This window comes from Melospiza melodia, unplaced genomic scaffold (assembly GCF_035770615.1).
Source record: "Melospiza melodia melodia isolate bMelMel2 unplaced genomic scaffold, bMelMel2.pri scaffold_114, whole genome shotgun sequence".
Lineage (NCBI taxonomy): Eukaryota > Metazoa > Chordata > Aves > Passeriformes > Passerellidae > Melospiza > Melospiza melodia.
Window position 1 is genome coordinate 1,050,814 of NW_026948506.1, and position 24,144 is coordinate 1,074,957.

Below are 24,144 nucleotides of genomic sequence, written 5' to 3' on the forward strand. Positions count from 1 at the left end.
GCCGGGGAAATTTGGGGGGCACTGGGGAGCTCGGGGGGCACTGAGGGCCCGGGAATTTGGGGGAAAGTGGGAACTGGGAGGGAATTGGGAATTGTCAGAGGTGGGGATTGGGGAATTTGGGAGGAAATTGGGAATTGGGAATTGTCAGGGTTGGGGATTGGGGAGTTTGGGACGGAAGTGGGAATTGGGGAATCCCAAAATTTGGGAATTTGGGAATTTTCGGGGGAATTGGGAATTCGCAAATTTGGGGTTTTTGGAATTTGGGGTAAAGTGGGAACTGGGAGGGGATTGGGAATTGTCAGAGTTGGAATTTGGGAATTTGGGAGGGAATGGGGAATTGGGAATTCGCAAATTTGGGAATTTGGGAATTTGGGGGTAAATGGGAACTGGGAGGGAATTTGGAATTCCAGAATTTGGGAGGGTATTGGGACTTCCCAAACTTGGGAATTTGGGATGGAATTGGGAATTCGCAAATTTGGGAATTGGGGGGAAAGTGGGAACTGGGAGGGAATTGGGAATTGTCAGAGTTGGGGATTGGGAAATTAGGGAAAAAATTGGGAATTGGGAATTGTCAGGGTTGGGGATTGGGGAATTTGGGAGGAAATTGGGAAATTTGGGAGGAAATTGGGAATTGGGAATTGTCAGGGTTGGGAATTGGGGAGTTTGGGAGGAAATTGGGAAATTTGGGAGGAAATTGGGAATTGGGAATTCTCAGGGTTGGGAATTGGGGAGTTTGGGACGGAAGTGGGAATTGGGGAATCCCAAAATTTGGGAATTTGGGAATTTTCGAGGGAATTGGGAATTCGCAAATTTGGGGTTTTTGGAATTTGGGGGAAAGTGGGAACTGGGAGGGAATTGGGAATTGTCAGAGTTGGGGATTGGGGAATTTGGGAGGAAATTGGGAATTGGGAATTCTCAGAGTTGGGAATTGGGGAGTTTGGGACGGAAGTGGGAATTGGGAATTCCCAAAGTTTGGGAATTAGGGAATTTACGAGAGAATTGGGAATTCTCAAATTTGGGATTTTTAGAATTTGGGGTAAAGTGGGAACTGGGAGGGAATTGGGAATTGTCAGAGGTGGGAATTGGGGAGTTTGGGACGGAAGTGGGAATTGGGAATTCCCAAAATTTGGGAATTTGGGAATTTTTGAGGGAATTGGGAATTCACAAATTTGGGATTTTTGGAATTTGGGGTAAAGTGGGAACTGGGAGGGAATTGAGAATTGTCAGAGTGGGGGATTGGGGAATTTGGGAGGAAATTGGGAATTGGGAATTGTCAGGGTTGGGAATTGGGGAGTTTGGGACGGAAGTGGGAATTGGGGAATCCCAAAATTTGGGAATTTGGGAATTTTCGAGGGAACTGGGAATTGGGAATTTGCAAATTTGGGATTTTTGGAATTTGGGGTAAAGTGGCAACTGGGAGGGAATTGGGAATTCCCAGAGTTGGAATTTGGGAATTTGGGAGGGAACGGGGAATTGGGAATTCGCAAATTTGGGAATTTGGGGGTAAATGGGAACTGGGAGGGAATTTGGAATTCCAGAATTTGGGAGGGTATTGGGACTTCCCAAACTTGGGAATTTGGGATGGAATTGGGAATTGGCAAAGTTGGGAATTGGGGGGAAAGTGGGAACTGGGAGGGAATTGGGAATTGTCAGAGTGGGGATTGGGGAATTTGGGAGGAAATTGGGGAATTTGGGAGGAAATTGGGAATTGGGAATTGTCAGGGTTGGGAATTGGGGAGTTTGGGAGGAAATTGGGAATTGGGAATTGTCAGAGGTGGGGATTGGGGAATTTGGGAGGAAATTGGGAAATTTGGGAGGAAATTGGGAATTGGGAATTGTCAGGGTTGGGAATTGGGAAATTTGGGAGGAAATTGGGAATTGGGAATTGTCAGGGTTGGGGATTGGGGAGTTTGGGACGGAAGTGGGAATTGGGGAATCCCAAAATTTGGGAATTTGGGAATTTTCGAGGGAATTGGGAATTCGCAAATTTGGGGTTTTTGGAATTTGGGGGAAAGTGGGAACTGGGAGGGAATTGGGAATTCCCAGAGTTGGAATTTGGGAATTTGGGAGGGAATGGGGAATTGGGAATTCGCAAATTTGGGAATTTGAGAATTTGGGGGTAAATGGGAACTGGGAGGGAATTTGGAATTCCAGAATTTGGGAGGGTATTGAGACTTCCCAAACTTGGGAATTTGGGATGGAATTGGGAATTGGCAAAGTTGGGAATTGGGGGGAAAGTGGGAACTGGGAGGGAATTGGGAATTGTCAGAGGTGGGGATTGGGGAATTTGGGAGGAAATTGGGAATTGGGAATTGTCAGAGGTGGGGAATTGGGGAATTTGGGAGGAAATTGGGAAATTTGGGAGGAAATTGGGAATTGGGAATTCTCAGAGTTGGGAATTGGGGAGTTTGGGACGGAAGTGGGAATTGGGGAATCCAAAATTTTGGGAATTTGGGAATTTTCGGGGGAATTGGGAATTCGCAAATTTGGGGTTTTTGGAATTTGGGGTAAAGTGGGAACTGGGAGGGAATTGGGAATTGTCAGAGTTGGAATTTGGGAATTTGGGAGGGAATGGGAAATTGGGAATTTGCAAATTTGGGAATTTGGGGGTAAATGGGAACTGGGAGGGAATTTGGAATTCCAGAATTTGGGAGGGTATTGGGACTTCCCAAATTTGGGAATTTGGGATGGAATTGGGAATTGGCAAAGTTGGGAATTTGGGGGAAAGTGGGAACTGGGAGGGAATTGGGAATTGTCAGAGTTGGGGATTGGGGAATTTGGGAGGAAATTGGGAAATTTGGGAGGAAATTGGGAATTGGGAATTGTCAGGGTTGGGAATTGGGGAGTTTGGGACGGAAGTGGGAATTGGGGAATCCCAAATTTTGGGAATTTGGGAATTTTCGGGGGAATTGGGAATTCGCAAATTTGGGGTTTTTGGAATTTGGGGTAAAGTGGGAACTGGGAGGGAATTGGGAATTGTCAGGGGTGGGGATTGGGGAATTTGGGAGGGAACTGGGTGAACTGGGGGGAACTGGGAGAACTGGGAGAACTGGGAGAACTGGGGCTGGGGACTGGCAAAGAGTGGGGGAAACTGGGACTGGGGAGAATTTGGGGTGAACTGGGGAGAACTGGGGTGAACTGGGGGAACTGGGGGGAACTGGGGGGAACTGGGGTGAACTGGGAGGAACTGGGGTGAACTGGGGGCACTGGTTTGAACTCATCTGAACTGGATGAACTGGGGTGAACTGGGGTGAACTGGAGCTGGGGACTGGCAAAGAGTGGGGGAAACTGGGACTGGGGAGAATTTGGGGTGAACTGGGGAGAACTGGGGTGAACTGGGGGAACTGGTTTGAACTGGGGCAACTGGGAGGAACTGGGGGAACCGTGTGGGACTGGGGAATGGGGGGAACTGGGATGAACTGGGGGGAACTGGGGTGAACTGGGAGGAACTGGGGGCAACTGGGGTGAACTGGGGTGAACTGGGAGGAACTGGGGTGAACTGGGAGAACTGGGAGAACTGGGGGGAACTGGGGAGAACTGGGATGAACTGGGGGAACTGGATGAACTGGGAGGAACTGGGGGGAACTGGGGGGAACTGGGGTGAACTGGGGGGAACTGGGGGGAACTGGGAGGAACTGGGGTGAACTGGGGTGAACTGGGGGGAACTGGGGGAACCGTGTGGGACTGGGGAATGGGGTGAACTGGGGGATACTGGGTGAACTGGGGGATACTGGGTGAACTGGGGGATACTGGGGGAACTGGGGGGAACTGGGTGAACTGGGGTGAACTGGGGGCACTGGTTTGAACTCGTCTGAACTGGATGAACTGGTCTGAACTGGGGTGAACTGGAGCTGGGGACTGGCAAAGACTGGGGGAAACTGGGACTGGGGAGAATTTGGGGTGAACTGGGGAGAACTGGGGTGAACTGGGGGGAACTGGTTTGAACTGGGGCAACTGGGAGGAACTGGGGGAACCGTGTGGGACTGGGGAATGGGGGGAACTGGGATGAACTGGGGTGAACTGGGAGGAACTGGGGGGAACTGGGGTGAACTGGGGGGAACTGGGGTGAACTGGGGGGAACTGGGGTGAACTGGGGGATACTGGGTGAACTGGGGGGAACTGGGAGGAACTGGGAGAACTGGGGGGAACTGGGGGGAACTGGGGGGAACTGGGGGAACCGTGTGGGACTGGGGAATGGGGTGAACTGGGATGAACTGGGGTGAACTGTGGGGACTGGGGGGACTGGTTTGAACTGGGAGAACTGGGGGGAACTGGGGTGAACTGGGGTGAACTGGGAGGAACTGGGAGAACTGGGGGGAACTGCGGTGAACTGGGGTGAACTGGGGAGAACTGGGGGGAACTGGGGTGAACTGGGGGGAACTGGGAGGAACTGGGAGAACTGGGGTGAACTGGGGTGAACTGGGGGGAACTGGGTGAACTGGGGTGAACTGGGGGGAACTGGGGGGAACTGGGAGAACTGGGGTGAAATGGGGTGAACTGGGGGGAACTGGGGTGAACTGGGGGGAACTGGGGTGAACTGGGGTGAACTGTGGGGAACTGGGGGGAACTGGGGTGAACTGGGGTGAACTGTGGGGAACTGGGGGGAACTGGGGCAACTGGGAGGAACTGGGGGAACCGTGTGGGACTGGGGAATGGGGGGAACTGGGATGAACTGGGGGGAACTGGAGCTGGGGACTGGCAAAGACTGGGGGAAACTGGGACTGGGGAGAATTTGGGGTGAACTGGGGAGAACTGGGGTGAACTGGGGGAACTGGTTTGAACTGCGGCAACTGGGAGGAACTGGGGGAACCATGTGGGACTGGGGAATGGGGGGAACTGGGGTGAACTGGGGGGAACTGGGGTGAACTGGGAGGAACTGGGGGGAACTGGGGTGAACTGGGAGGAACTGGGGTGAACTGGGGGGAACTGGGGTGAACTGGGAGAACTGGGAGCAACTGGGAGCAACTGGGGTGAACTGGGGTGAACTGGGGTGAACTGGGAGCAACTGGGGTGAACTGGGGTGAACTGGGGTGAACTGGGATGAACTGGGAGAACTGGGGGGAACTGGGATGAACTGGGAGAACTGGGGGGAACTGGGATGAACTGGGGGAACTGGGTGAACTGGGGTGAACTGGGGTGAACTGGGGGGAACTGGGGGGAACTGGGGTGAACTGGGGTGAACTGGGGGAACCGTGTGGGACTGGGGAATGGGGTGAACTGGGGTGAACTGGGGGATACTGGGGGATACTGGGTGAACTGGGGGATACTGGGGGAACTGGGGGGAACTGGGGTGAACTGGGGTGAACTGGGGCTGGGGTGGAGCTGAGGACTGCATTGGTGGGGGATTTGGGGTGCCAGCAGTGAATTTTGGGGTGTCCGTGGGGGATTTTGGGGTATCAGCGTTTTCGTGGGGGATTTGGGGTGCCACCGGTGATTTTTGGGGTGTCTGTGGGGGATTTTGGGCTGTCAGTGGATTATGAGGGGTTATTTGGGGTGCCAACAGTGGGTTTTGGGCTATCAGTGGCAGATTTTGGGGTTCAGTGGTTCAGGGCGGTATTTGGGGTGCCAGCGGTGATTTTTGGGGTATCCCCGGCAGATTTTGGGGTAACCCTGGCAGATTTTGGGGTTCCGGTGGTTCAGGACAGCATTTGGTGTGCCAAGGGTGATTTTTGGGGTATCCCTGGCAGATTTCGGGGTTCCATTGGTTCAGGGCGGTATTTGGGGTGCCAAGGGTGATTTTTGGGGTGTCCCTGGCAGATTTTGGGGTGTCGCTGGTTCAGGGCGGTATTTGGGGTGCCAAGGGTGATTTTTGGGGTGTCCCTGGGGGATTTTGGGGTTCCGATGGTTCAGGGTGGTATTTGGGGTGCCAGCGGTGATTTTTGGGGTATCCCTGGCAGATTTTGGGGTTCCGGTGGTTCAGGGCGGTATTTGGTGTGCCAGGGGTGATTTTTGGGGTATCCCCGGGTGATTTTTGGGGTTCCGGTGGTTCAGGGCGGTATTTGGGGTGCCAGCGGTGATTTTTGGGGTGTCCCTGGGGGATTTTGGGGTGTCGCTGGTTCAGGGCGGTATTTGGGGTGTCCCTGGCAGATTTTGGGGTGTCAGTGGATTATGGGGCAGGTTTGGGGTGCCAATGGTGGTTTTTGGGGTATCCCTGGCAGATTTTGGGGTATCCGTGGCAGATTTTGGGGTTTCAGTTTTTTAGGGCAGGTTTGGGGTGCCAGAGGTGATTTTTGGGGTATCCCTGGCAGATTTTGGGGTGTCAGTGATTCAGGGCGGTATTTGGGGGTGCCAGCGGTGATTTTTGGGGTATCCCTGGCAAATTTTGGGGTATCCCTGGCAGATTTTGGGGTGTCGGTGGTTCAGGGCGGTATTTGGGGTGTCCCCGGGTGATTTTTGGGGTGTCCCCGGGTGATTTTGGGGTGTCCCTGGCAGATTTTGGGGTTCCGGTGGTTCAGGGCGGTATTTGGGGTGCCAAGGGTGGTTTTTGGGGTGTCCCCGGGTGATTTTGGGGTGTCCCTGGCAGATTTTGGGGTGTCAGTGGTTCAGGGCGGTATTTGGGGTGCCAGCGGTGATTTTTGGGGTGTCCCTGGCAGATTTTGGGGTTCCGGTGGTTCAGGGCGGTATTTGGGGTGCCAAGGGTGATTTTTGGGGTATCCCCGGGTGATTTTTGGGGTTCCGGTGGTTCAGGGCGGTATTTGGGGTGCCAAGGGTGGTTTTTGGGGTATCAGTGGCAGATTTTGGGGTTCAGTGCTTCAGGGCGGTATTTGGGGTGCCAAGGGTGGTTTTTGGGGTATCAGTGGCAGATTTTGGGGTTCAGTGCTTCAGGGCGGTATTTGGGGTGCCAGCGGTGATTTTTGGGGTATCCCTGGCAGATTTTGGGGTATCCCTGGCAGATTTTGGGGTTCCGGTGGTTCAGGGCGGTATTTGGGGTGCCAAGGGTGATTTTTGGGGTATCCCCGGCAGATTTTGGGGTGTCGGTGGTTCAGGGCGGTATTTGGGGTGCCAGCGGTGATTTTTGGGGTGTCCCTGGCAGATTTTGGGGTGTCGCTGGTTCAGGGCGGTATTTGGGGTGCCAAGGGTGATTTTTGGGGTGTCCCCGGATGATTTTGGGGTGTCAGTGGATTATGGGGCAGGTTTGGGGTGCCAAGGGTGGTTTTTGGGGTATCCCTGGCAGATTTTGGGGTATCCGTGGCAGATTTTGGGGTTTCAGTTTTTTAGGGCAGGTTTGGGGTGCCAGCGGTGATTTTTGGGGTATCCCTGGCAGATTTTGGGGTATCCCTGGCAGATTTTGGGGTGTCAGTGGTTCAGGGCGGTATTTGGGGTGCCAGCGGTGATTTTTGGGGTGTCCCCGGCAGATTTTGGGGTTCCGGTGGTTCAGGGCGGTATTTGGGGTGCCAGCGGTGATTTTTGGGGTGTCCCTGGGGGATTTTGGGGTTCCGATGGTTCAGGGCGGTATTTGGGGTATCCCCGGCAGATTTTGGGGTGTCCCCGGCAGATTTTGGGGTTCCGGTGGTTCAGGGCGGTATTTGGGGTGCCAGCGGTGATTTTTGGGGTATCCCTGGCAGATTTTGGGGTTCCGGTGGTTCAGGGCGGTATTTGGGGTGTCCCTGGCAGATTTTGGGGTGTCCCTGGCAGATTTTGGGGTGTCAGTGGTTCAGGGTGGTATTTGGGGTGCCAAGGGTGGTTTTTGGGGTATCAGTGGCAGATTTTGGGGTGTCAGTGGTTCAGGGCGGTATTTGGGGTGCCAGTGGTGATTTTTGGGGTGTCCCTGGGGGATTTTGGGGTTCCGGTGGTTCAGGGCGGTATTTGGGGTGCCAAGGGTGATTTTTGGGGTGTCCCTGGCAGATTTTGGGGTGTCGGTGGTTCTGGGCGGTATTTGGGGTGTCCCTGGCAGATTTTGGGGTGTCGCTGGTTCAGGGCGGTATTTGGGGTGCCAGCGGTGATTTTTGGGGTGTCCCTGGCAGATTTTGGGGTTCCGGTGGTTCAGGGCGGTATTTGGGGTGCCAAGGGTGATTTTTGGGGTATCCCCAGGTGATTTTGGGGTTCAGTGGTTCAGGGCGGTATTTGGGGTGCCAGCGGTGATTTTTGGGGTATCCCTGGCAGATTTTGGGGTTCCGGTGGTTCAGGGCGGTATTTGGGGGTGCCAGCGGTGATTTTTGGGGTATCCCTGGCAGATTTTGGGGTTCCGATGGTTCAGGGTGGTATTTGGGGTGCCAAGGGTGATTTTTGGGGTGTCCCCGGGTGATTTTGGGGTGTCCCTGGCAGATTTTGGGGTTCCATTGGTTCAGGGTGATTTTTGGGGTATCCCTGGATGGTTTTGGGGTTTCAGTTTTTTAGGGCGGTATTTGGGGTGCCAGCGGTGATTTTTGGGTATCCCCGGGTGATTTTGGGGTGTCCCTGGCAGATTTTGGGGTGTCGGTGGTTCAGGGCGGTATTTGGGGTGCCAAGGGTGGTTTTTGGGGTGTCCCCGGCAGATTTTGGGGCTCCGGTGGTTCAGGGCGGTATTTGGGGTGCCAAGGGTGATTTTTGGGGTGTCCCTGGCAGATTTTGGGGTTCCGGTGGTTCAGGGCAGCATTTGGGGTGCCAGCGGTGATTTTTGGGGTATCCCTGGCAGATTTCGGGGTTCCATTGGTTCAGGGCGGTATTTGGGGTGCCAAGGGTGATTTTTGGGGTGTCCCCGGATGATTTTGGGGTGTCAGTGGATTATGGGGCAGGTTTGGGTGCCAAGGGTGGTTTTTGGGTATCCCTGGCAGATTTTGGGGTATCCGTGGCAGATTTTGGGGTTTCAGTTTTTTAGGGCAGGTTTGGGGTGCCAGCGGTGATTTTTGGGGTATCCCTGGCAGATTTTGGGGTTCCGGTGGTTCAGGGCGGTATTTGGGGTGCCAGCGGTGATTTTTGGGGTATCCCCGGCAGATTTTGGGGTAACCCTGGCAGATTTTGGGGTTCCGGTGGTTCAGGGCGGTATTTGGGGTGCCAGGGGTGATTTTTGGGGTATCCCCGGGTGATTTTGGGGTTCCATTGGTTCAGGGTGGTATTTGGGGTGCCAGCGGTGATTTTTGGGGTATCCCTGGCAGATTTTGGGGTGTCAGTGATTCAGGGCGGTATTTGGGGTGCCAAGGGTGATTTTTGGGGTGTCCCTGGCAGATTTCGGGGTGTCCGTGGGGATTTTGGGGTGTCAGTGATTCAGGGCGGTATTTGGGGGTGCCAGCGGTGATTTTTGGGGTATCCCTGGCAGATTTTGGGGTGTCAGTGATTCAGGGCGGTATTTGGGGTGCCAAGGGTGATTTTTGGGGTATCCTCGGCAGATTTTGGGGTAACCCTGGCAGATTTTGGGGTTCCGGTGGTTCAGGGCAGCATTTGGGGTGCCAAGGGTGATTTTTGGGGTGTCCCTGGCAGATTTTGGGGTTCAGTGGTTCAGGGCGGTATTTGGGGTGCCAGCGGTGATTTTTGGGGTGTCCCTGGGGGATTTTGGGGGTTCCGGTGGTTCAGGGCGGTATTTGGGGTGCCAGCGGTGATTTTTGGGGTGTCCGTGGGGGATTTTGGGGTTCCGGTGGTTCAGGGCGGTAGTTTGGGGTGCCAGCGGTGATTTTTGGGTGTCCCTGGGGGATTTTGGGGTTCCGGTGGTTCAGGGCGGTATTTGGGGTGCCAGCGGTGATTTTTGGGGTGTCCCTGGCAGATTTTGGGGTGTCCCTGGCAGATTTCGGGGTTCCAGTGGTTCAGGGCGGTATTTGGGGTGCCAAGGGTGGTTTTTGGGTGTCCCCGGGTGATTTTGGGGTGTCCCTGGCAGATTTTGGGGGTTCCATTGGTTCAGGGTGATTTTTGGGGTATCCCTGGATGATTTTGGGGTTTCAGTTTTTTAGGGCGGTATTTGGGGTGCCAGCGGTGATTTTTGGCGTGTCCCCGGGTGATTTTGGGTGTCCCTGGCAGATTTTGGGGTTCCGGTTGTTCAGGGCGGTATTTGGGGTGCCAGCGGTGATTTTTGGGGTTTCAGTGGCAGATTTTGGGGTTCCAGTTTTTTAGGGCAGGTTTGGGTGTCCCTGGAAGATTTTGGGGTGTCCCCGGGTGATTTTGGGGTCCCGTTGTGTCCGTGCCCAGGCGGCCCCGGCAGCCTCAGGGTGGACTCCGTGTGGCCCCGCAGCGCCCGAGTGCTCTGGGAGCCCCAGCCCGGCCCCAGCGACGGCTTCGAGCTGGAGTACGGCCCCACAGGGGGACCCCAAAAGGTAACGGGACCCCAAAAAACCCCAAATGGCCCCAAAAAGGACCCCAAAAACCCCAAAATGGAACCAGGAAGGATCCCCAAAAAGGATCCCCAAAAAGCCCAGAACGGCCCCAAAAAGGATCCCAAAAACCCCAAAACGGAACCAAAAAGGACCCCAAAAAGCCCAGAACGGCCCCAAAAAGGATCCCAAAAACCCCAAAATGATCCCCAAAAAGGATCCCAAAAACCCCAAAACGGCCCCAAAAAGGACCCCAAAAACCCCAAAGTGTCTCAAAAAGCCCCAAAACACCAAAACGGCCCCAAAAAGGACCCCAAAAAGCCCAAAACGGCCCCAAAAAGGATCCCAAAAACCCCAAACAGCCCAAAACGGCCCCAAAAAGGATCCTAAAAACCCAAAATGGCCCTAAAAAGGACCCCAAAAACCCCAAAACGGCCCCAAAAAGGACCCCAAAAACCCCAAAACGGCCCCTAAAAGGATCCCAAGAACCCCAAACACCCCAGAACGGCCCCAAAAAGGATCCTAAAACCCCAAAACGGCCCCAAAAAGGATCCCCAAAAACCCCAGAACTGCCCAAAAAAGATCCTAAAAACCCCAGAAGGGCCCCAAAAAGGATCCCAAAAACCCCAGAACGGCCCCAAAAAATAATCCTAAAAACCCCAAAAACCGCCCCAAAAAGGATCCCCAAAACCTCAAAATGGCCCCAAAAAGGATCCCAAAAACCCCAAAACAACCCAAAAAGGATCCCCAAAACCCCAAAATGGCCCCAAGAAGGACCCCAAAAACCTCAAAATGGCCCCAAAAAGGATCCCAAAAACCCCAAAACAACCCCAAAAAGGATCCCAAAACCCCAAAATGGCCCAAGAAGGACCCCAAAAATCCCAGAACGGCCCCAAAAAGGATCCCCAAAACCACCAAAACGGCCCCAAAAAAGATCCCAAATACCCCAGAACGGCCCCAAAAAAGGATCCCAAAAACCCCAAAACAGCCCCAAAAAGGATCCCCAAAACCCCAAAATGGCCCCAAAAAAGGATCCCAAACACCCCAAACACCCAGAATGGCCCCAAAAAGGATCCCAAAAAACCCCAGAACGACCCCAAAAAGGATCCCCAAAACTGCCAAACGACCCCAAAAAGGATCCTAAAACCCCAAACACCCCAAAATGGCCCCAAAAAGGATCCCAAAAATCCCAAAATGGCCCCAAAAAGGATCCCAAAAATCCAGAACGGCCCCAAAAGGACCCCAAAAAGCCCAGAACAGCCTAAAAAGGATCCCAAAAACCCCAGAATGGCCCCAAAAAGGATCCTAAAAACCCCAAAAAGGCCCCAAAATGGATCCTAAAAACCCCAAACAGCCCAGAATGGCCCCAAAAAGATCCTAAAAACCCCCAAAAAGGCTCCAAAAAGGATCCCAAAAACCAAAAACCCCAAAACGGCCCCAAAAAGGATCCCCAAAACCCCAAAGACCCCTCAGGGTGTCCCATTGCCTTCCTTGGGTAACGGCGCCCCAATAACCCCGGGGGGACCCCAAAACCCCCTGGGACACCCCAATAACGCACTGGGACACCCCAATAACCAACGGGACACCCCAATAACCCCCTGGGACAGCCCAATAACCACGGGACACCCCAATAACCCACGGGACACCCCAATAACCTTGAGGGACACCCCAATAACCCCCGGGGGGACCCCAAAACCCCCTGGGACACCCCAATAACCCCCTGGGACAGCCCAATAACCAACGGGGACACCCCAATAACCCCCTTGGTGACCCCATAACCCTTAGGGACACCCCAATAATCTTTAGGGACACCCCAATAACCCACGGGACACCCCAGTAACCTTTAGGGACACCCCAATAACCCCCGGGACACCCCAATAAACCCCAGGACACCCCAATAACTCCCCTGGTGACCCATAATCTTGAGGAACACCCCAATAACCCCCTGGGGACACCCCAATAACCCCCTGGGACACCCCAATAACCCACGGGACACACCAATAACCCCCAGGACACCCCAATAATCCCCTAAGGGACCCCAATGATCCCTAAGGGACCCCAAAACCCCTTAGTGACCCCAATAACCCCCGGACACCCCAATAACCCCCTGGTGACCCCAAAACCCACCGGGACACCCCAATAACCTTTAGGGACACCCCAATAACCCCCTGGGACAGCCCAATAACCCCCGGGACACCCCAATAACCCCCTGGGACAGACCAATAACCAACAGGACACCCCAATAACCCCCCAGGACAGCCCAATAACCCCATTGGTGACCCCATAACCTTTAGGGACACCCAATAACCCCCGGGACCCCCAATAACCCATTGGTGACCCCATAACCTTTACGGACACCCCTATACCCCCGGGACACCCCATAACCTTGAGGGACACCCCAATAACCCCCAGGACACCCCAATAATCCACCGGAACACTCCATAACCTTTAGGGACACCCCAATACCCCCCGGAAAACCCCAATAACCCATTGGTGACCCCAATACCCCCGGGACACCCCAATAACCCCCTGGTGACCCCAATAACCTTTTGGGACACCCCAATAACCCCCGGGACACCCCGATAACCCCCAGGACCCCCAATAACCCATTGGTGACCCCATAACCTTTAGGGACACCCCAATAACCCCCTGGTGACCCCAATAACCTTTTGGGACACCCCAATAACCCCCTGGGACACCCCAATAACCCACTGGACAGACCAATAACCAACGGGACACCCCAATAACCCCCGGGACACCCCAATAACCCCCGGGACACCCCAATACCCCCCTGGGACAGACCAATAACCAACGGACACCCCAATAACCCCCTGGACAGACCAATAACCAACGGGACACCCCAATAACCCCCAGGACAGCCCAATAACCCCATTGGTGACCCCATAACCTTTAGGGACACCCCAATAACCCCCTGGGACACCCCAATAATCCCCTAAGGGACCCAAAACCCCCGGGACACCCCAATAACCTTTAAGGTCACCCCAATAACCCCCGGACACCCCAATAACCCCTGGGACACCCCAATAACCCCCGGGACACCCCAATAACCTTTAGGGACACCCCAATAACCCCCGGACACCCCAATAACCCCTGGGACACCCCAATAACCCCCGGGACACCCCAATAACCCACTGGGACACCCCAATAACGCACTGGGACACCCCAATAACCCCCGGACACCCCAATAACCCCCTGGGAGACCTCAATAAACCCCTTGGTGACCCCATAACCTTGAGGGACACCCCAATAACCCCCAGGACACCCCAATAATCCACCGGAACACTCCATAACCTTTAGGGACACCCCAATACCCCCGGGAAACCCCAATAACCCACTGGTGACCCCAATACCCCCGGGACACCCAATAACCCCCTTGGGGACCCCAAAACCTTTTGGGACACCCCAATAACCCCCGGGACACCCAATAACCCCCAGGACCCCCAATAACCCATTGGTGACCCATAACCTTTAGGGACACCCCAATAACCCCCGGTGCCCCCCAATAACCCCCCAGGACACCCCAATAACGTTGAGGGACACCCCAAAACCCCCGGGACACCCCAATAACCCATTGGTGACCCCAATACCCCCGGGACACCCCAATAACCCCCGGGACACCCCAATAACCCCCGGGACACCCCAATAACGCACTGGGACACCCCAATAACCCACGGGACACCCCAATAACCCACCGGGACACCCCAATAACCCCCTTGGTGACCCCATAACCTTTAGGGACACCCCAATAACCCCCAGGACACCCCAATAATCCACCAGAACACTCCATAACCTTTAGGGACACCCCAATACCCCCTGGGAAACCCCAATAACCCATTGGTGACCCCAATATCCCCCGGGACACCCCAAAACCCCCTGGGACAGCCCAATAACCAACGGGACACCCCAATAACACCCTGGTGACCCCAATAACCTTTTGGGACACCCCGATAACCCCCAGGACCCCCAATAACCCATTGGTGACCCCATAACCTTTTGGGACACCCCAATAACCCCCTGGTGACCCCCAATAACCCCCAGGACACCCCAATAACCTTGAGGGACACCCCAATAATCCCCGGGACACCCCAATAACCCCCTTGGTGACCCCATAACCTTGAGGGACACCCCAATAACCCACGGGACACCCCAATAACCCCGGGACACCCCAATGATCCCCGGGACACCCCAATAACCCCGGGACACCCCAATACTGCCCTGGGAACTCCCAATAACCACCAGGACACCCCAATAAACCCCGGGACACCCCAATAATCCCCTGGGGACCCCAAAACCCACCGGGACACCCCAATAACCCCCTTGGTGACCCCATAACCCTTAGGGGACACCCCAATAACCCCCTGGGACACCCCAATAACCCACGGACACCCCAATAACCCCCTGGGGACCCCAATAACCCCCGGGACAGCCCAATAACATTTAGGGACACCCCAATAATCCCCTTGGTGACCCCATAACCTTTAGGGACACCCCAATAACCCCGGGACACCCCAATAACCTTTAGGGACACCCCAATAACTCCGGGTGCCCCCCAATAAACCCCCCTGGTGACCCCAAAACCCACCGGGACCCCCCAAAACCCCCGGTGCCCCCCAATAACCCCCGGTGCCCCCCAATAAACCCCCTTGGTGACCCCATAACCTTGAGGGACCCCCCAAACCCCCCCGGTGCCCCCCAATGTTTCCGGTGCCCCCCAGGTGCTGTCGGTGCCCCCCGAGGCCTCGGCGCAGCGGCTCTGGGGCCTGGAGCCCGCGCGCCGTTACCGGGTGCGGCTGCGGGCCCGGGGCGGCACCCCCAGAGCGGCACCGGCACCGGCACCGGCACCGGCACCGGCACCGGCACCGCCATGGAGGCCGCGTTCGACACCCGTGAGTGCCGGGGAACCGGGGGCACACACCGGAAATGGGGCCGGGGGAGCGGGGGGAACCCCGAAAACGGAGCCGGGGGAACCCGGAAATGGAGCCGGGGGCACCGGGGGAACCCCGGAAATGGAGCCGGGGGAACCGGGGGAACCGGGGGAACCCCGGAAATGGAGCCGGGGGGGCGGGAGAGCGGGGGGAACCCCGGTAATGGAGCCAGGGGGAACCCCGGAAATGGAACCGGGGGAGCGGGGGAACCCCGGAAATGGAACCGGGGACACCCGGGAACCCCGGAAATGGAGCCGGGGGGCACTGGGGGAACCCGGAAATGGAGCCGGGGGGACCCCGGAAATGGAGCCGGGGGAGCGGGGGGGAACCCCGGAAATGGAGCCGGGGCACCGGGGGGAACTCCGGAAATGGAGCCGGGGGGGTTCGGGGCACCGGGGGGACCCCGAAAATGGAGCCGGGGGGGCGGGGGAACCCCGGAAATGGAGCGGGGGGGGCGGGGGAACCCCGGAAATGGAGCCGGGGGGGCGGGAGAGCGGGGGGAACCCCGGTAATGGAGCCAGGGGGAACCCCGGAAATGGAGCCGGGGGGCACCGGGGAACCCCGGAAATGGAACCGGGGGCACCGGGGGAACCCCGAAATGGAGCCGGGGGGGCGGGAGAGCGGGGGGAACCCCGGTAATGGAGCCGGGGAGCACCGGGGAACCCCGGAAATGGAGCCGGGGGGCACTGGGGGAACCCCGAAAATGGAGCGGGGGGGGCGGGGAACCCCGAAAACGGAGCCGGGGGAACCCGGAAATGGAGCCGGGGGCACCGGGGGAACCCCGGAAATGGAGCCGGGGGAACCGGGGGAACCCCCGAAATGGAGCCGGGGGGGCGGGGGAACCCCGAAATGAGCGGGGGGGGCGGGAGAGCGGGGGGAACCCCGGTAATGGAGCCAGGGGAACCCCGGAAATGGAGCCGGGGGGCACCGGGGAACCCCGGAAATGGAACCGGGGGCACCGGGGGAACCCCGGAAATGGAGCCGGGGGAACCGGGGGGAACCCCGGAAATGGAGCCGGGGGGGCGGGAGAGCGGGGGGAACCCCGGTAATGGAGCCAGGGGGAACCCCGAAATGGAACCGGGGGCACCGGGGGAACCCCGGAAATGGAACCGGGGGCACCGGGGGAACCCCGGAAATGGAGCCGGGGGGCACTGGGGGAACCCGGAAATGGAGCCGGGGGGACCCCGGAAATGGAGCCGGGGGCACCGGGGGGAACCCCGGAAATGGAGCCGGGGGAACCCCGGAAATGGAGCCGGGGGCACTGGGGGAACCCGGAAATGGAGCCGGGGGACCCCGGAAATGGAGCCGGGGGAGCGGGGGGAACCCCGGAAATGGAGCCGGGGGAACCGGGGGGAACCCCGGAAATGGAGCCGGGAGAACCGGGGAACCCCGGAAATGGAGCCGGGGGGCGGGGAACCCCGAAAATGGAGCGGGGGGGGCACCGGGGGGAACCCCGGAAATGGAGCCGGGGGGGCGGGAGAGCGGGGGGAACCCCGGTAATGGAGCCAGGGGGAACCCCGGAAATGGAGCCGGGGACGGTAATGGAGCCAGGGGGAACCCCGGAAATGGAGCCGGGGGCACCGGGGGAACCCCGGAAATGGAACCGGGGGCACCGGGGGAACCCCGGAAATGGAGCCGGGGGGGACCCCGGAAATGGAGCCGGGGGAGCGGGGGGGAACCCCGGAAATGGAGCCGGGGGGAACCCCGGAAATGGAGCCGGGGGGCACTGGGGGAACCCGGAAATGGAGCCGGGGGGACCCCGGAAATGGAGCCGGGGGGAACCCCGGAAATGGAGCCCGGGGAGCGGGGGGAACCCCGGAAATGGAACCGGGGATCGGGGACACCGAGGGAACCCCGGAAATGGAGCCGGGGGAGCGGGGGCACCGGGGGAACCCCGAAAATGGAAATTTGGAAAAAAACCCTGAACAATGTTGGAAAAATTGGGGAAAAATTTTGGAAAACACACAGAAAAATTGGGGGAAAAACACAGAAAAATTGGGGGAAATTTGGGTAAAAACACGGGAAAATTGGGGAAAATTTGGGAAAAATTTTGGAAAAAACACAGGAAAATTGGGGAAACATTGGGGAAAAACACAGAAAAATTGGGGAGAAATTGGGGTAAAGACGAGGGAAAATGGGGGGGAAATTGGGGAAATTTGGAATAATAAATGTAAAACTTTGGGATAAATTTGGGATAAATTTGGGAGCAGTTTGGGAGCAATTTGGGATAAATTTGGGAGCATTTGGGATAAATTTGGGATAAATTTGGGATAAATTTGGGATAAATTTGGGACCAGTTTGGGATAAATTTGGGATCAATTTGGGAGCAATTTGGGATAAATTTGGGACCAATTTGGGACCAGTTTGGGATCAATTTGGGATAAATTTGGGACCAGTTTGGGATAAATTTGGGATCAATTTGGGAGCAATTTGGGATAAATTTGGGACCAATTTGGGAGCAATTTGGGACCAATTTAGGAGCAATTTGGGATAAATTTGGGACCAATTTGGGACCAGTTTGGGATCAATTTGGGATAAATTTGGGACCAATTTGGGACAAATTTGGGAGCAATTTGGGACCAATTTGGGACCAGTTTGGGATCAATTTGGGAGCAATTTGGGAGCAGTTTGGGATAAATTTGGGACCAATTTGGGACCGATTTGGGATCAATTTGGGACCAATTTGGGACCAATTTGGGATAATTTTGGGAGCAATTTGGGATAAATTTGGGAGCAATTTGGGAGCAATTTGGGATAAATTTGGGACCAATTTGGGATAAATTTGGGAGCAATTTGGGATCAATTTGGGAGCAATTTGGGAGCAATTTGGGATCAATTTGGGACCAGTTTGGGATCAATTTGGGAGCAATTTGGGACCAATTTGGGATAAATTTGGGACCGATTTGGGATAAATTTGGGAGCAATTTGGGAGCAATTTGGGAGCAATTTGGGATCAATTTGGGACCAGTTTGGGATCAATTTGGGATAAATTTGGGACCAATTTGGGATAAATTTGGGACCAGTTTGGGATCAATTTGGGATCAATTTGGGAGCAATTTGGGATCAATTTGGGACCAATTTGGGATAAATTTGGGACCAATTTGGGATAAATTTGGGATCAATTTGGGATAAATTTGGGATCAATTTGGTACAAATTTGGGACCAATTTGGGATAAATTTGGGACCAGTTTGGGATCAATTTGGGACCAATTTGGGACAAATTTGGGAGCAATTTGGGATAAATTTGGGAGCAATTTGGGATAAATTTTGGATAAATTTGGGACCAATTTGGGAGCAATTTGGGATAAATTTGGGAGCAATTTGGGACCGATTTGGGATAAATTTGGGAGCAATTTGGGAGCAATTTGGGATAAATTTGGGACCGATTTGGGATCAATTTGGGATAAATTTGGGAGCAATTTGGGATCAATTTGGGACCGATTTGGGATAAATTTGGGACCAATTTGGGATAAATTTGGGAGCAATTTGGGACCGATTTGGGATAAATTTGGGAGCAATTTGGGAGCAATTTGGGATAAATTTGGGACCAGTTTGGGATCAATTTGGGACCAATTTGGGACAAATTTGGGAGCAATTTGGGATAAATTTGGGAGCAATTTGGGATAAATTTTGGATAAATTTGGGAGCAATTTGGGATAAATTTGGGACCAATTTGGGATAAATTTGGGACAAATTTGGGATAAATTTGGGACCAGTTTGGGAGCAATTTTGGTGCAGTTTGGGAGCAATTTGGGACAAATTTGGGATAAATTTTGGAGCAATAATTTCCCTCCCTTGTCCCCCCAGCGCCGCTGCCGTTCCCGCACCCCCGGGACTGCGCCCAGGAGCAGCTGAACGGCCCCGGGCCCTCGCGCGTCGCCGTCATCTTCCTCGGCGGGGACCCGGCCCGGGCCCTGCGCGTCTACTGCGACATGGACACCGACGGCGGCGGCTGGACCGTGAGGAGACTGGGGAAACTGGGGAAACTGGGATGGACTGGGATAAACTGGGATGGACTGGGGAAACTGGGATGGACCGGGATAAACTGGGATGGACTGGGGAAACTGGGATGGACTGCGACATGGACACCGACGGCGGCGGCTGGACCGTGAGGAGACTGGGGAAACTGGGATGGACTGGGATAAACTGGGATGGACTGGGATGGACTGGGATAAACTGGGATGGACTGGGGAAACTGGGATGGACTGGGATAAACTGGGATGGACTGGGATGGACTGGGGAAACTGGGATGGACTGGGATAAACTGGGATGGACTGGGACAGACTGCGACATGGACACCGACGGAGGAGGGTGGAAGGTGAGACAAACTGGGATAAACTGGGGAAACTGGGATGGACTGGGATGGACTGGGATGGACTGGGAGGGACTGGGACACACTGCGACATGGACACCGACGGAGGAGGATGGACGGTGAGGATGGACTGGGATAAACTGGGGAAACTGGGATGGACTGGGATAAACTGGGATAAACTGGGATAAACTGGGATGGACTGGGATGGACTGGGACACACTGCGACATGGACACCGACGGCGGCGGCTGGACCGTGAGGAGACTGGGGAAACTGGGATGGACTGGGATAAACTGGGATGGACTGGGGAAACTGGGGGGAACTGGGATGGACTGGGGAAACTGGGATGGACTGGGATAAACTGGGATAAACTGGGATAAACTGGGGAAACTGGGATGGACTGGGGAAACTGGGATGGACTGGGATAAACTGGGATAGACTGGGATAAACTGGGGAAACTGGGATGGACTGGGGAAACTGGGATGGACTGGGATAAACTGGGATAGACTGGGGAAACTGGGATGGACTGGGATAAACTGGGATGGACTGGGATGGACTGGGGAAACTGGGATGGACTGGGATAAACTGGGATGGACTGGGATGGACTGGGACATGGACACCGACGGAGGAGGATGGACGGTGAGGATGGACTGGGATAAACTGGGATGGACTGGGATAAACTGGGATGGACTGGGATGGACTGGGATAAACTGGGACGGACTGAGACAGACTGTGACATGGACACCGACGGAGGAGGGTGGACGGTGAGGAGACTGGGGAAACTGGGGGGAACTGGGATGGACTGGGATGGACTGGGATAAACTGGGGAAACTGGGATGGACTGGGATGGACTGGGATGGACTGGGATAAACTGGGATGGACTGGGATGGACTGGGATGGACTGGGACGGACTGGGACAGACTGTGACATGGACACTGACGGCGGAGGATGGACTGTGAGGAGACTGGGGAAACTGGGATGGACTGGGGAAACTGGGATGGACTGGGGAAACTGGGATGGACTGGGATAAACTGGGATAAACTGGGATGGACTGGATGGACTGGGACACACTGCGACATGGACACCGACGGCGGAGGGTGGACCTTGAGGAGACTGGGGAAACTGGGATGGACTGGGATGGACTGGGATGGACTGGGGATACTGGGAGGGACTGGGATAAACTGGGATAGACTGGGGAAACTGGGATGGACTGGGATAAACTGGGATGGACTGGGATAAACTGGGATGGACTGGGATAAACTGGGATGGACTGGGACACACTGCGACATGGACACCGACGGCGGAGGGTGGACGGTGAGGAGACTGGGGAAACTGGGATGGACTGGGATAAACTGGGATAAACTGGGATAAACTGGGATAAACTGGGATGGACTGGGACACACTGTGACATGGACACCGACGGCGGCGGCTGGCTGGTGTGGATGGGGAACTGGGATAAACTGGGATGGACTGGGAGGGACTGGGGGGGACTGGGATGGACTGGGACATGGACACCGATGGTGGCGGCTGGCTGGTGCGGATGGGGAACTGGGATAAACTGGGATAAACTGGGACAAACTGGGGCTGGGGGAACTGGGATAAACTGGGATAAACTGGGATAAACTGGGACAAGCTGGGGCTGGGGGAACTGGGGGCACGGGGACACACTGCGACATGGACACCGACGGCGGCGGCTGGACGGTGGGACTGGGGGAACTGGGACGTACTGGGACAAACTGGGAGGGACTGGGAGAGACTGGGAGGGACTGGGACAGACTGGGGCTGGTGGGACTGGGGGAACTGGGACGTACTGGGACAAACTGGGAGGGACTGGGACAAACTGGGAGGGACTGGGGGGGTTTTTGGCTCAGGGGTTTTTGGGGCTCAGGGGTTTTTGGGGCTCCGGGTTTTTGGGGTGCCCCTCAGGGGTTTTTGGGGGTTTTTTTGGGGGTTTTTGGGGCTCAGGGGTTTTTGGGGCGCCCCTCAGGGGTTTTGGGGGTTTTGGGGGGTTTTGGGGGTGTCCCTCGGGGGTTTTGGGGCTCAGGTGTTTTGGGGTGCTCCTCAGGGGTTTTTGGGGTTTTTGGGGCTCAGGGTTTTTGGGGGTTTTTGGGGCTCAGGGGTTTTGGGGGTTTTTGGGGTGCCCCTCAGGGGTTTTGGGGGTTTTTTGGGGGTTTTTGGGGCTCAGGGGTTTTGGGGCTCAGGGGTTTTGGGGTGCTCCTCAGGGGTTTTTGGGGTTTTTTGGGGGTTTTTGGGGTTTTTGGGGCTCAGGGGTTTTGGGGTGCTCCTCAGGGGTTTTTGGGGGTTTTTGGGGCTCAGGGTTTTTGGGGGTTTTTGGGGCACCACTCAGGGGATTTTGGGGTTCAGGGGTTTTTGGGGTGCCCCTCAGGGGGTTTTGGGGGTTTTTGGGGGTTTTTGGGGCTCAGGGTTTTTGGGGTGCCCCTCAGGGGTTTTTGGGGGTTTTTTGGGGTTTTTGGGGCTCAGGGGTTTTTGGGGTGCCCCTCAAGGGTTTTGGGGTTTTTTTGGGGAGCCCCTCAGGGGTTTTTGGGTTTTTTGGGGATTTTTGGGGCTCAGGGTTTTTGGGGTGCCCCTCAGGGGGTTTTGGGGGTTTTTTTGGGGTTTTTGGGGCTCAGGGGTTTTTGGGTGCCCCTCAGGGGTTTTTGGGGTTTTTTGGGGGTTTTTGGGGTTTTTGGGGCTCAGGGGTTTTGGGGCTCAGGGGTTTTGGGGTGCTCCTCAGGGTTTTTGGGGGTTTTTGGGGCTCAGGGTTTTTGGGGGTTTTTGGGGCGCCCCTCAGGGGATTTTGGGGTTCAGGGGTTTTTGGGGAGCCCCTCAGGGGGTTTTGGGGGTTTTGGGGGTTTTTGGGGCTCAGGGTTTTTGGGGTGCCCCTCAGGGGGTTTTGGGGGTTTTTTTGGGGTTTTTGGGGCTCAGGGGTTTTGGGGTGTCCCTCAGGGGGTTTTTGGGGTTCAGGGGTTTTTGGGGTGCCCCTCAGGGGGTTTTGGGGTTTTTTTGGGGTTTTTGGGGCTCAGGGTTTTTGGGGTGCCCCTCAGGGGTTTTTGGGTGTTTTTTGGGGTTTTTGGGGCTCAGGGTTTTTGGGGTGTCCCTCAGGGGGTTTTTGGGGGTTTTGGGGGACTTTTGGGGTTTTTTGGGGTTTTTTGGGGGTTTTTGGGGTTTTTGGGGTTTTTGGGGCTCAGGGGTTTTTGGGGCTCAGGGGTTTTTGTGGTGCCCCTCAGGGGTTTGGGGGGATTTTTGGGGCTCAGGGTTTTTGGGTGCCCCTCAGGGGTTTTGGGGGGTTTTTTGGGGTTTTGGGGGGTTTTTTGGGGTTTTTGCGGGTTTTTTGGGGTTTTTGGGGTGCCCCTCAGGGGTTTTTGGGGTTTTTGGGGTTTTTGGGGTTTTTGGGGTTTTTGGGGCTCAGGGTTTTTGGGGTGCCCCTCAGGGGGTTTTTGGGGGTTTTTTGGGGGGTTTTTGGGGCTCAGGGTTTTTGGGGAGCCCCTCAGGGGTTTTTGGGGTTTTTTTTGGGCTCAGCGTTTTTGGGGTGCCCCTCAAGGGTTTTGGGGTTTTTTTGGGGAGCCCCTCAGGGGTTTTTGGGGGTTTTTTGGGGATTTTTGGGGCTCAGGGTTTTTGGGGTGCCCCTCAGGGGTTTTTGGGGGTTTTTTTGGGGGTTTTTGGGGCTCAGGGTTTTTGGGGTGCCCCTCAATGCCCCCCAGGTGTTCCAGCGGCGCCAGGACGGCAGCACCGACTTCTGGCGGGACTGGGACTCGTACGCGAAGGGATTCGGGAACGTCAGCGGCGAGTTCTGGCTCGGTGAGGGAGGGGAAACACGGGAAAAAACACGGAAAAATTGGGGAAAAAACATGGAAAAATTGGGGGAAAACTTGGGAAAAAATTGGGGAAAAAACATGGAAAAATTGGGGGAAAACTTGGGAAAAAGCACGGAAAAAATTGGGCAAAAACATGGAAAAAATTGGGGAAAAAACACAGAAAAATGGGGGAAAAACACGGAAAAATTTGGGGAAAGAAACAAGGGAAATTGGGGAAAAACACAGAAAAATTTGGGGAAAACCCAGAAAAATTTGGGGAAAATTGCATAAAAAATTGGGAGAAATTTTGGGAAAAAATTTGAAAAAACACGGAGGAATTTGGGAAAAACACGGAAAAATTTGCAGGAAAAAACATGGAAAAAATTGGGGAAATTTGGAAACACTGGGGAAAAAACATGGAAAAATTGGGGAAAAAACATGGAAAAATTGGGGGAAAACTTGGGAAAAAATTGGGCAAAAACAGGGAAAAAAATTAGGGAAAAGACACAGAAAAAACTGGGGAAAAAACATGGAAAAATTGGGGAAAAGACATGGAAAAATTGGGGAAAAAAAAAACAAGGAAAATTTGAGGGAAATTGCAGAAAAAATTGGGAGAAATTTTGGGAAAAATTTGGAAAAACATGGAAAAATTTGCGGAAAAAACATGGAAAAAATTGGGGAAAATTGAGAATAAAACATTTGGGGGGAAAATGTGAAAAAATTGGGGAAAATTTGGGAAAAACACGGGAAAAATTGAGACAAAAATGGGAAAATTTGGGAAAAAACGCAGAAAAATTAGGGGAAAATTTGGGGAGAAACAGGGAAAATATTGGAACAAAACAAGGAGAAAACACGGGAAAATTTGGGAAAAAAACAA

The 24,144-nt window shown here is 55.0% G+C and overlaps 1 protein-coding gene across 1 annotated transcript in view; it reads left to right on the top strand.

The window, feature by feature from the left end:
• LOC134433085 (tenascin-X-like) overlaps window positions 1–23,271 on the top strand; it is a gene marked incomplete at its 3' end in the record, with an annotated part of 66,642 nt that extends 43,371 nt beyond the window's left edge. The window contains exons 32-35 of the mRNA XM_063181978.1: window positions 10,096–10,220; window positions 14,954–15,022; window positions 18,958–19,122; window positions 23,175–23,271. Coding sequence (XP_063038048.1) covers window positions 10,096–10,220; window positions 14,954–15,022; window positions 18,958–19,122; window positions 23,175–23,271 — 456 coding nt within the window. The remainder of the gene's footprint in view (window positions 1–10,095; window positions 10,221–14,953; window positions 15,023–18,957; window positions 19,123–23,174) is intronic.
• Between the last annotated feature and the right edge of the window lie 873 nt (window positions 23,272–24,144).